Source organism: Rana temporaria, chromosome 5, assembly GCF_905171775.1.
Source record: "Rana temporaria chromosome 5, aRanTem1.1, whole genome shotgun sequence".
Taxonomy (NCBI): Eukaryota; Metazoa; Chordata; class Amphibia; order Anura; family Ranidae; genus Rana; species Rana temporaria.
In genome coordinates, this window is record NC_053493.1 from 258,945,256 (window position 1) to 258,957,704 (window position 12,449).

The 12,449-nt window shown below is 41.9% G+C and overlaps 1 protein-coding gene across 2 annotated transcripts in view; it reads right to left on the bottom strand.

Moving 5' to 3' along the window:
• Window positions 1-9,079: 9,079 nt before the first annotated feature.
• The window catches only part of DEK (DEK proto-oncogene), a 32,931-nt gene continuing 29,561 nt past the window's right edge, over window positions 9,080-12,449 (bottom strand). Inside the window, exons 9-11 of one of the 2 annotated variants that reach the window (XM_040353777.1) lie at window positions 11,480-11,646; window positions 10,728-10,796; window positions 9,080-9,696 (exon numbers count right to left, since the gene is read on the bottom strand). In XM_040353777.1, the coding sequence (XP_040209711.1) occupies window positions 9,685-9,696; window positions 10,728-10,796; window positions 11,480-11,646 (248 nt within the window). In that variant the 3' untranslated portion in view covers window positions 9,080-9,684. Of the gene's footprint in view, window positions 9,697-10,727; window positions 10,797-11,479; window positions 11,649-12,449 lie in introns of those variants that run through there. The other variant, XM_040353778.1, reaches the window with a different exon arrangement.

A 12,449-nucleotide genomic window follows, 5' to 3' on the forward strand; every position in this document is an offset into this window, starting at 1 on the left:
GGCTCTATACGGCGCCTACGCACCGACGTTCGGCTTCTTTCGGCAACTCTTGACGCGCTGTATGCGCCGGTCGGAAGGATGTCAATCAATTAGGAACGCCCAGTCCCACAGCTTACATACCCGGAGGTGGCGGTGAAAATACGGTATGTACGGCACTGAAATAAAATAAAAAAAAACAGCCGATTGTCATTCTAACAACTCGGCTGAATGACATGGTAAAACATTTTTTTTTGGGTGAACCCCCGCTTTAATTCCATATGCCTACGGAAATAAGGTTCATACTCCTGTGTGACAGTTGCAGGCCAACCGGACCGTACCCAGGAGAGTATTATTTTCAGAAAGGTACCCTTGGTTGTATGGGCTGCTATCTCCCCAGAAGCCAAGAAGGACAGGCTGGTGTAACAACAACTTTTAACCGGTGGAGAAGTCCATGGACCTCCCTGTCAGTCGGGACATAGCGTCCGCATTAGCATTGGCATCATGACCACGATACTGAATTTTGTAGCTGTATGCCCCCAAGAATAGGGCATAGCGTTGGAGGCAGGCCGTAGTAGTCTGGGAGATGCCTTTGTCAGGGCTAAAGATCTGAAGGAGTGGTTTATGGTCCGTCAGTATGGTGAATTCCCTACCATACAGGTAAAGATGAAACTTCTTAACTACTTGCCGACCTGCCACCATCGTTTTACGGCGGTAGGTTGGCTCCCCTGCGCGAGAGCCGTAGATCTACGTCAGCTCTCACACAAGCCACTATCACCGCTGGGCACAGACGATCGCTCGTTACAGAGCGAGGACTGGGAGCTGTGTGTGTAAACAACACACAGCTTCTGGTCCTGTCAGGGAGGGAAATGCTGATCTTCTGTTCATACTTTGACCAGACCATAGGGTGAGGCATCACAAGCCAAGGTGAGAGGCTTCTGGAGGTCATAGTGCACGAGCATGCGTGACGCCAACAGCTTTCGCTTAGAAACTTCAAAAGCACTTTGGCATGCAGTCGACCAGTCCCATCTGGAGTGTTTCTCCAAAAGTTTGTTCAACAAGGTGTGTGCCAGATCTGGCAGGAATTTGTGGTAATAGTTCAGCAAGCCAAGGTATGATCGCAGCTGCTGGATATTGGTTATGGCTGGAGCTTTGACTAAAGCATTAACCTTGGCTACCGTGGTGTGTATACCCTCTGCATCCACAAGGTGGCCACAAAACTCCAGTTTAGGCACCATGAATTGGCATTTTGCCAAGTTCACTTTCAGACCCTTTTCTTGACAAGCTCCACATTCTGCTTGCGTTCTTGGTCGGTCCGTCCCGTGATGAGCATGTCATCTAGCAGGCACTGCGTGAAAGGAATGTCCGCCAAAATCTCATCCATTTTTCATTGCCAAATGGCTGGGGCAGAGGCTATCCCAAACACCATCCGATTATATTCATACAGTCCCTTGTGGGTGTTGATGGTCAGAAACTTGCATGAAGAAGGATGGACCTCAAACTGTAAATATGCTTGTTTGAGATCAAGCTTGGTGAACTTTTGACCCCCTGCAAAAGAGGCAAAAATGTCATCTACTCTGGGTAGGGGATACTGGTCTATTTACAGTTGGGAGTTCAGTGCCATGCGGAAATCGTCACAAATGCACAAGTCCCCATTCGCTTTCTATACCGGTACAATTGGTGATGTCCACTCGCTGTGCTCTACCTTTGAGATGACACCTTGTTCCTCCAGCCGACTTAGTACTGCTTCCACACCTGCTCGGAGTGCGAAAGGTACTGTCCGAGCTTTGAGAAGATGGATGGAGCCAAATACAGGACCATTCTGGAAGAAAACCTGATGGAGTCTGCAAAAGACCTGAGACTGGGACGGAGATTTGTCTTCCAACAAGACAATGATCCAAAACATAAAGCAAAATCTACAATGGAATGGTTCACAAATAAACATATCCAGGTGTTAGAATGGCCAAGTCAAAGTCCAGACCTGAATCCAATCGAGAATCTGTGGAAAGAACTGAAAATTGCTGTTCACAAATGCTCTCCATCCAACCTCACTGAGCTCGAGCTGTTTTGCAAGGAGGAATGGGTAAAAATTTCAGTCTTTCGATGTGCAAAACTGATAGAGACATACCCCAAGCGAATAATGGCTGTAATCGCAGCAAAAGGTGGTGCTACAAAGTATTAACTTAAGGGGGCTGAATAATTTTGCACGCCCAATTTTTCAGTTTTTTGTTAAAAAAGTTTTAAATATCCAATAAATTTCGTTCCACTTCATGATTGTGTCCCACTTGTTGATTCTTCAAAAAAAATTACAGTTTTATATCTTTATGTTTGAAGACTGAAATGTGGCAAAAGGTCGCAAAGTTCAAGGGAGCCGAATACTTTCGCAAGGCACTGTATATTATATTGGATTTTTTTATGTATGATGGATGCTGCGATACATGTAGATCTATGTCACCATTTCCTTCAGACCAATTACATAATTTCCTGTTCCCCCCCCTGTGTGGGTTAGTTTTCGGTTCATTATGTATATAAAAGCAAGCAGTATGGGGGTGCAGTAATATGCCCCTGTTGACGGCTCTCTAAGCCGAAATGCATCGATGCCGCTTTACAGCATCCCATACTGCTTTTATTACTATTTACGTGATTTTAACCTTACTTCATGCTTTTGTTCATTTTAAATAAAAGCTCTTCATATGCCCTGCATTGGAAGTCGCATGTGTCCGGTTTCTGCGATTGTTGGTATTCGTCTCATCAGGATCTATACAGCCAGCGCCGTCCGGGGAGGCCGCCCATGCAGAGATTCAGGCCCGTCGAGACCACTACGCCTTTAAGACTTACTGTCAGGGCTTTTTTTCAGGGGGAACTCAGTTCCACCACCTCTGGCTCAGACCCTTTGGTGCCTGCTCACCACAATCACTTGTAAACACAGAAGTCTGGTTTCTGTGTTTACAAGTGACAGCTCTGCACTCTGTGTGTAACCCCCTGAACTCTGCACTCTGTATGTAATGCAATCCTGGTATTTAATGCCCCTTTAAGACCCTTCTACTGTTTTTGAAATCTGATCAGGGTCGTGGTTGAGTTCCTGCACCTATTTTCTGAGAAAAAAAGCTCTGCTTACTGTTCTTACAAACAGCTGAGTCCACACCCTCTGGTAAGAGTATTTAGTATACTTACCTTTTCTACTTGATGCCTTGGTGATCGCTTCAGGCAACTGTATACTCAACGTTGATATATCCACTCAAAACCTTTTTTTGGAATTTGAATGTATTCACTTATTGGTGTGATCTATTGATTCACTCAGCGTCACTATTTTTGGGACTCAAGGTTCTCACATGGACTTTATATATACACTTCTACTATATATAGGTTCTGAGACTCAAGGCTCTCACACAGACTTTATATATCATTTGTGTGTTCATTATAACTTTTGATCACAATATTCACTAGCGCTGCACTATTGTTTCACCATGGTGGTATTGATTGACTTCAGTACAACCAGCCTGCCCATACATGGGTCAAATTCAGCCAGTTCCTGCTGAACCAGCCAAATTTCAATCTGTCTATGGTTGGCTTAAAGTGTTGAGCTCCGTTCACACCTAGGCATCCTGGATCATGGGCAGAATGCTCCTGGATTCTGCCTGCGATTGCAAATCATAGGACATGCTTGCCATCACCATTAAATTTCAATGGCACCCCGAACGCAGCATGATTTTTCTGCTTTTTTTTCTGCAAAAATCGCAGGCTGCCTGTCGCCAAAAAGACGTTCCAGAACGCCATGGTGTGAACGGAGCCTCTCCAATCCATCTCCTGATAGAACAGAGCCTTGGGGGTATTCTTCAAATGCTCTTGTAGGCGTGTGCAGGTGTGTATTGCTAGGAGGGGTTTTGTTTTTTTGGGAGGGTGCATGTGATCATTGCAGGGCCAATCAGCACTGTTCAGGCAGCCTCGCCGGACAGTAAGGGGAGAATGAAAACTCCTACAAGCTTTAACCAGTGCTCAGCTTGACACAGATAAAAAGGTCACAAGACCGCTATATACTGCTGGTGAGAAAAAGGGTTAAGTTTATATTTACTAAAATAATTACCATTTCCGTGTGCAGTGTATCGCACAATACCAGATATAGTGAATGCAGGGTCCTGGGTTTAGGAACACCAAGTTTGTGTTAGGATCGTATCAAAAGTAGATTAGCGATAGACACAAAGTGGAGATTCTGATGTGACCCATATCAGTGATGATGCTGGGTAGACACACTTTCTAAAGTGATCTTCTTTTAATACCTTTCCACCACTAATCACGACTGAAGCAGCTTTGTATAAAACTGCAAGTCAAACATTACAAGGGACTGAGGACATTTTTCCTGCCTCTATGTAAAGACACCAAGGTTTGAGCAGCCAATTACTAGTCCTGTCATGGGGGTTTAGGAAGGCAAGAGTTGCATAATCCAGGATACACACAACAAAAAAAAGCCATGCACACAACAGGCCAAGCCTTTTTATTCCAAAAATTTATTTTTTTACATAATGAAACCTTCAATGTACATAAGCCACACTATAAAATTAAACACACCAGCTATGAGAAGTTAACACAAGTGTCCCAAAACAAAAACGTGTTGCTTTACAAATACACTAATCTCAACATACAAAATATTTTGGCATTTCTTTAAAAACCAGGAGGAAATGGAGATTTGTAAACAAAGTTCAGATTGGATAGAGTGTGCAGCTCCCAAGCTATTCTATACCTTTGCATATTCTGTCATCAGATTTGTCTAGCTATAAATACTTACCAGACAGCAGCTCTGAACTCTCCAGCCACAGATACTTCAATGCTCATTTGCAAGCTAGGAGCTACATTTAGGCCCCTTTCACACTGGGGCGGGAGCTGCGGTATAGCGGCACTATACCGTCTGATTTGCCGCAGGATTCGGCCGCTAGCAGCCGATAAAGGGTGAATACCTCCAGCAATGCGCCTCTGCAGAGGTGCATTGCGGGCGGTATTGCCGCAGTTTCCCCATTGTTTTAAATGGGAAGGAACGGTATACATACCGCTCCAAAGATGCTGCTGGCAGGAGATTTTTTTCTCTCCTGCCAGCGCATCGCCTCAGTGTGAAAGCCCTCCGGCTTTCACATTGAGGTTGCTGGGCAGGAGTTTTTCAGGCGGTATAGCAGCGCTATTTTTTAGCACTGTACCGCCTGAAAAACTCCTCAGTGTGAAAGGGGCCTTAGAGAGCACAAAGACTGTCTGAGCAGTAATTCTGCAGGTAAAACTTCCTGCAATTCAGTACTGTGTTGAAGCAGAGCACAAAGAAATCAGATATTTCAAAATTAAATTTAGAATGTAAACTAAATTAAAAGTAAAAGGAATTTATGAATGCGGTACACCATCATTTAGTGGGTCACAACACACTATAGGGCTTATTGTCAGACAATGGCAGTATGTAAGGAGAGGCGAAACTCCCAACCCAAAAAAGTATGTTGTGGGTCTATGCCCAGACAGCTGTTCTGTATACTTGTTGTGCTGAAATATATCACAAGTAACTGACCAGGACAACCATTTACAGATACACAGACCTCTTTCAACTAATTTTCAAATCCATCTCCACATCAAAAAACAAAATGATGGGCATCATTAATGTGATTAATAGATGCACAGCAAATAGGTATAGAAGTTAACCAAAGTCTCTAAACTGTATACAAATGGCCAAAATTTTAAATATTCACAACAATTTTCTACATCAAAGTAACATTAACATGGATATAGTGATATTTACCCAGTTTGATCACTTTTGTAGCACCAAGAGACTGGCTTTGGCACAGAAGGATACTTACTGCTCATAATGCCAGACAACAAAAGAACAACCAGAAAAAAAATTCTAAAATATGTGCATCAGGACTCCTCCCTGTGTTTCCATACCATGGCACTGGCACTCATTACCACCCTAAAATACTGTACTAGAAATAAAATTTGGCATTTCCCAACCTAATCCCTAAAAGATTACACGGCGACTAGACAGCATTGAGAAATACAAGGAGAGCAAAATGTAAAGTGCACCTGTTCCTAGACTATAGATATTCTCTTAAAGCCGAGTTCCACCCAAAAGTGGAACTTCCTCTTTAAGCACTCCACCCCCCCCCCCTTTACATGCCACATTTGGCATGCAAGTTCGGGACTTTGTCCCACTTTTACCTACGGGCCGCCTAGGCGGCTCCTCTTGCCTTAGGCTGCCTCTCATTCTAGGCGATCTCCTGGGACACGTAACAGGTCCCAGGAGATCGCCTGTCCACTCCTATAGCGCAGCAAGTTTCATGCATGCAGGAGTGTCCGGCCGTGAAGCCGAAAGCTGTCACAGGAGAGGAGCAGAGCTCCGGACGGCCGCATCGCTGGACCGTGGAACAGGCAAGTGTCTGTTTATTAAAAGTCAGCAGCTACACTTTGTAGCTGCTGACTTTTAATAAACATAAAAAGTCTGGAACTCCGCTTTATGCAGTAACAGGGCTGAAAGAAAGCCATCCCTGACCCCTCTAGCAGTGTTTAGAACTTTTGCACATCGTTGTCTTTACAGGTTAATGGCTGAACAGCATAGTATATGCCTGTACTAGTGGCAAAGTAGCCCAGCTGCTGTAAATTCTACCTATAGGAAATTATAAAAAATGCGCAGTAAGCAGGTTTACATGTGTAAACAATGAGATTTGGATTTTTTGGGCAAGTAGTTTATGGGATTAACTAAATGTGAAACTTGCACGGTCGGGAAATTATGCCCATAATTGTGCGCCTGTAAAATGGCAGCACTTATGTATACAGTGTATTTTGTAATTCTAGCTCCCAGTTGCTGCCAGCACAGGCATAATCTTGCTGTACATCCATACGCATCCAAATATGTCAGAGCCCCTAATAAAAAATGTGAAGTCATTCTCAAATGGAGTCAGGTTTGAATCAGTTTCCCCACTGTTTAGAAACTGCTTGCACACTATTAGCTCCGGAGTAAAAGCTTAATGGAACAACTTCTATCAACAATTCAGTTACACACGAGCATGTACAAGTGAGGCTAGGGCATTATCTGCCATTTTAATCTTATGTGGTCAAATTTAAAGTAGAACTCAGTTTACAAATTGTTGTTTTTTAATAATATGAAGAAGGATTAGAGCACATGACAAACACAAGGCCCATGGGGCCTAATCCGGCCTCATGTGTCTCTCGCACCCAGTTTCCCTGCAACACCCAAACTTCTAAACTCTACAGAAAGTACATAGCCCACTCTAGATACACCCGGCCCTTTGAGGGCAACCCTGCTGCTGATGTGGCCCATGATAAAAGAGTTTTGTTTGACACCCCTGGGAGCTGGGATTTCCATTTATGTTGGACAGTTAATAACTTCCTGTCATTTATTTTCACACATAGGTGGGCGGAGTGTGAATCTTGCAGATAGGAACACAGACCACAAAATCTTAAAATCGATTCTCATCTATGCCCACCTTCCAAAAAAAAAAAAAAAATAATAAAAAAAAACACCCCTTGAATTCTACTTTTGCCATTTGCTAGCCCCTAAATTTTACACTAAAATACAATTTGCTGTTAACAAGTCGGATTAAAATTGCCAACCAAAGCCTAGGTCATTTTAGAGGGCAAGGTTGTGAGAAGAAAAGCTTCTTGTATTGGACAGTTTTTCTTTTAACAACCCTGATCTTATTCGTCCTCCAGTAAATATATCACCGAAATAGGTGATCAGATTCTCAAACATCAATCTCAGGCAGCTGCATGTAAAATTTCATATTATCCCTACAGTTTTATTTACTCCAGTAACACTCCCAGAGTTGCACACAAAAAAAAGAAAAAAGTTAGAACATGGAAAAAGTACAAAAACAGCAACATTTACATGCAAAGTTCTTGAAACCCATATGCAGAGTGCATAGAAATAAGACGTAATGACTGCTTAAAATCTCACAATTTAAAGTTATGCAAACAAAGGAACTTCAACAACATAGTCCAATCCCATGTATGTAAAAAGATGAAAAAGAAATAAAAAAAAAAAACATGCATACACTTTAAGGTGGCATGGTCAGTAACACCTTCTAGTGCTGGAAGATATTTTAAATTCCTGAGCCAAGGAAAGGTAACTTTTCTGTTCAAGTTTGAGTCTTTAATGGCCAAGTTCACCATAACTATGCAGTTAAGGGGCTCCAGTAGGTTCAAATATATTGTGCGGTTTAAAAAAATATTAATTAATGCAATTGCCATACTTAAAGATCATTTGCTGCACCCCTGGAGCCTGACAGATACGCTCCCATATTGTTGGCTAGTGCTAGGACACAGCAGGTGTTGAGGACTCTCCCCCAGAATCACAAGCGCTAGCACTCTCCCTAGTTAAAAACAGGAGCATGCACTCCCTTCTCTCTGAGCTCAGCTGCTGTAAAGGTGGGGTGGGGTGGGGAAGAGCCCACTGCAATGCTAGGGGCGTGCACTCAATAGGGTAGATTTACCAAAACCAATCCAGTTTGTTTTTTTGCCAAAGCTTAATTGAACAAGCTGCAGAAAGAAGCCAGTTGGCTACCATACACAGGTGCACCAGATTGTGCACTCCAGTTTTAGTAAAACACCACCAATGTCTGCCACATTCTACCAACTAACCAGGATGGGGATTGCAAACAATATGTTTTTGCACCAGGCTTCATGAATGCTGAAAAAGGCTTACAGGTATGACAATTACGTGAAGCAATTTTTTGATCCAAAACGGTAGCGTATGGAGCCCCTTGACTGCATAGAACAATTATTCAAAAAGTTGAACTTGGCCTTTAAAGACAAAAAGCGATTAGAGAAGCATCATCCAGCTTTAATTTTAATAGGTCCAATACAAAAAGTGGCTGCATTGAGAAACTGCACGTCATTCTGCTATATACGATGAAATTAAGAAAACTTGTAGCGAGAAATACTAAGGCTGCCATTGCTGTCCACCCAATATTGCTAGCTGCCTCTGCCTTTAATAGTTTGAGGCACTAGGGTTGATTTACTAAAAAGGAATAGGAGGTTGTTTGTTTAGAAAGCAAGATTCAAATTTGAATACCCAATTCCATGCAATAAATATTAAAACAAAAACAGCTTTTGCTTGTACATATTCACCTTATTCGCCAAGCCAAAATGAATATCACTTTACTAAAATTACAAAATAAAATTTAAATAGCGCATATCCCCTTTGCAAACCAACCCCACTGATCTGGAAAAAGCATGCGGATGAGAAAAGTCAGCGAATCAGAACTTAAAATAAAATACAGACTTGTTCCAGGTCAGTGACAAAGTACTGAAACTATTGGTTCAAAAGCCAGAACACTGGTATTTTTAATAGGTGGTCACATTGGCAGCCTTGGTATAAAGGAACAGGTTTTTAAGGAAACCCCACAACTCACTGACGTGCGCAATGTCTTCCAGCTGCAATGCAAATAGAAGGATTGCAAAACTATAGAGAATGATAAAAAAAAAAAAAAAAAATGGATAGCTAAAAGTATACTACTTGGATACTACTGTAAAAATAGGTTTTAATTAAGCAATTTACATAGGCCTTTAAACGCAAACAAAGCAAAATCTGCTTAAAAATACACTGTACCCAAAGTGGTAAAAACAAATACACTTTTGCTGGTGTCATTCTCATATATGAAGTATAACGAGTATAATCCAACAGTCCATGTATTTTCCATGTATAAAATATAGTTCTCTAAAGAATCATGAAATAAGCTGTGAAAAGGAAAGAAAAAACAAAAACAGTATTAAAAAATTGTGTCGAGGCTTACCCAGCTGAACACACTAAAGAAATTTCCACAAGAAAACCTATAGGCACCACTACTTCAGTGTGTAAGAAGTACCAGAATTGTCCCTAAAAAATAAAACCACAACCTTGTACAGTGTGGGATGTTCCAATATGCAAATTTCCACACTGCCTAGCAGTTTCGAAAGCTGGCCCATCCCTCCAGCAACTCCCAATTGGTTAGTAAGATAGACCATCTTGGTTGCCAACCAATCGGAAAGAGGAAGACGTAGGGGTGGAGATGTGTTTGCCAGAATGAAACTACAAGGCAGCATCAAAATCTGCATATTGTAATGCAGTGCCTTTGAAATTTAAGGTCTATAATAAATAGTATGTAGGCACACCAGATGTAACAAGTGAACCTGTGCCCAAGCTATTCACGCATAATGCAGTATTAAAAGTTTCCAGCTTACCAATACTTACGTGTGGCAGCTGCATTTGTTTCCTTTTTTCAACTGCCCACCCACCCAGCCACGTCACTCATTCACATTCATGTGAATGAAAAACTACCGCCTTTGTAGGGCCCATGTAAGCGAGGGCCAAGACTTACAATTGTTTGAGAATCAGGGCCAGTTTACACTTCTGCGTGGTGCAAAATTGCATGCGATTCGCACCGCAGTGAAAATCACATACAATGTCCGTGCAATGCGATTTCAGCCACAGATAGTATGGCTGAAATTGCATTCGGACTAAACTCACACAGGGCCCTTTTTTTGGTCCGCACCAGAATTGATCACATGGATGTTCATACCCATGCGATTCATGTCCGTACTGACAGTTCCAGTGCGATATGCAAGCTGAAATGGGGGTGTCATTATTGCATTGACACTCCCCAGCAGTTCGCATATAGCAGTGTGAATGCAAGTCGGGTGTGATGCAGGAAACCGCATCGCACGACTGTGAACCAGGCCTTAGACCACATATACCTAGTTGTTACTTTTCATGTTTCCTATACACATACCTCTTTAACTGTAGCCTTAATGAAAGTTTTTCTTGAGGACAAGTCATGAGTAGGATAGCTCTCATTCACCTAAAAAAGTAAACAAGAAGTTGAAACAGAGTTTTAAAGACCTTGTGCGTTGTTACTTTCTATAATAAAGTGCATTTCCACTTTGGCAGTCAAATTTGAGGAAAAAAAATAAAATAAAAAGCGTGTTCTCCAATTCATACAGCATACCTAAAAATGTTAACAAATATGTCTTTAGCTTTCTAGGCGTTGGTTTAGAGCTGGCCTTAGGCAGACACTAACAAAAAGTGGGACACACAGTTTCCCCATGTTAACAGAATGCAGAAGCTCAGCTTCTAGATTTTTAATTCCTTGTTAAAGTGGAGTTCCACCCAAAAGTGGAACTTAAGCTTTAAGTGCGCCTCACCCCCTTACATTTGGCTTCCACTTTCGCCACCTAGGCGACTCCTCCTCCCTCCCTGCAATCTTCAGGGACACATCACAGGTTCCAGAAGATGGTCCGGCGACTGAGAAGGCGCAAAGCGAAGCTGCAAGCTGTCACAGGTGGGTGCCCACACTTACAATACCAGAACCGCAGAGAGGAGAGGGAGAGAAGCGGAGGCTTTGGGTGGCCACATCGCTGGACAGCGGGACAGGGGAGTGTGTTTATTAAAAGTCAGCTCTACATTGTTGTAATGAACAGTGCAGCCCTAACATTTTGGAGAGAAAAAAAAAACCACACACAAAAAAATTTATCCTGAGCATACCTTTTTGCAGATTTGCTTCATTGTGACTTCTTCCAGGTTTGCTTCTGCTAAAAGCTTTTTCACCGTTTCTTGGATCTCTTCATCAGTGGGTGGTTTATTCACCTTCTTTATCAAGGGCTCATCATCTGAGCTGTCTTCTGACTCGCTTTCCGATTCTACTATGGTCTCTGTAAACAGATTAATATATTAAGGCATATGCAAAGTCTATATATTGTATTTTAACCAACTCCATGGCAGACACTTTCACACCATTGCTGCCCAGTCCATTTTTGAGTGCCGTCACACTTTGAACAACAATTACTCAGTCATACAATACTGTACCCAAAATAAATGTTTTGGTAGTATTTAAAATCGGCACTGGGTTTTATTTTTTGCTATACAAAACAAAACGATACGATAAAAAAATAAAAAATAAAGTAGAAAATTAACACATTTCAGCTTGATATACAAATAATCTTCATCAATTTAGGCCAAAATGTATTCTGCTACATTTCTTTTTGTTAAAATAGACTAAAAATATTCACTAATTTTGGCTATGTAAAGTTAAAGCATCTACAAACCTATGGTACCAAGATCTTAAAATTGATCAATCCTGATGTGCTGCGTCTCGGTTCTTGATGCCCTTACATGCCGGGACAGTACATATACCCCCCAAATTACCACCTTTTTGGAATGTAGACCGTCAAAGGCATTTAGTACGAAGCATTTGATGTTTTTTTAAGTGGTCACAATTTTTAGAAAATTACATTATTTTTTCCCCAGAATTGTCATTTTAACAATTAAGTATGGGGATACCACATGTGTGAGAAGTTCTCAGCCTAGATGCATACATTTGCAGGATAGCGTGTTCCTTAAAAAACCGACTTAGACCCCTTTCACACTGAAGCATTTTTACAGCGTTTTAGGGTTAGAAAAACGCCCCTTTCCATTAAAAAGAATGCACTGTAAAAAACGCCTTGCCCTTTCACAG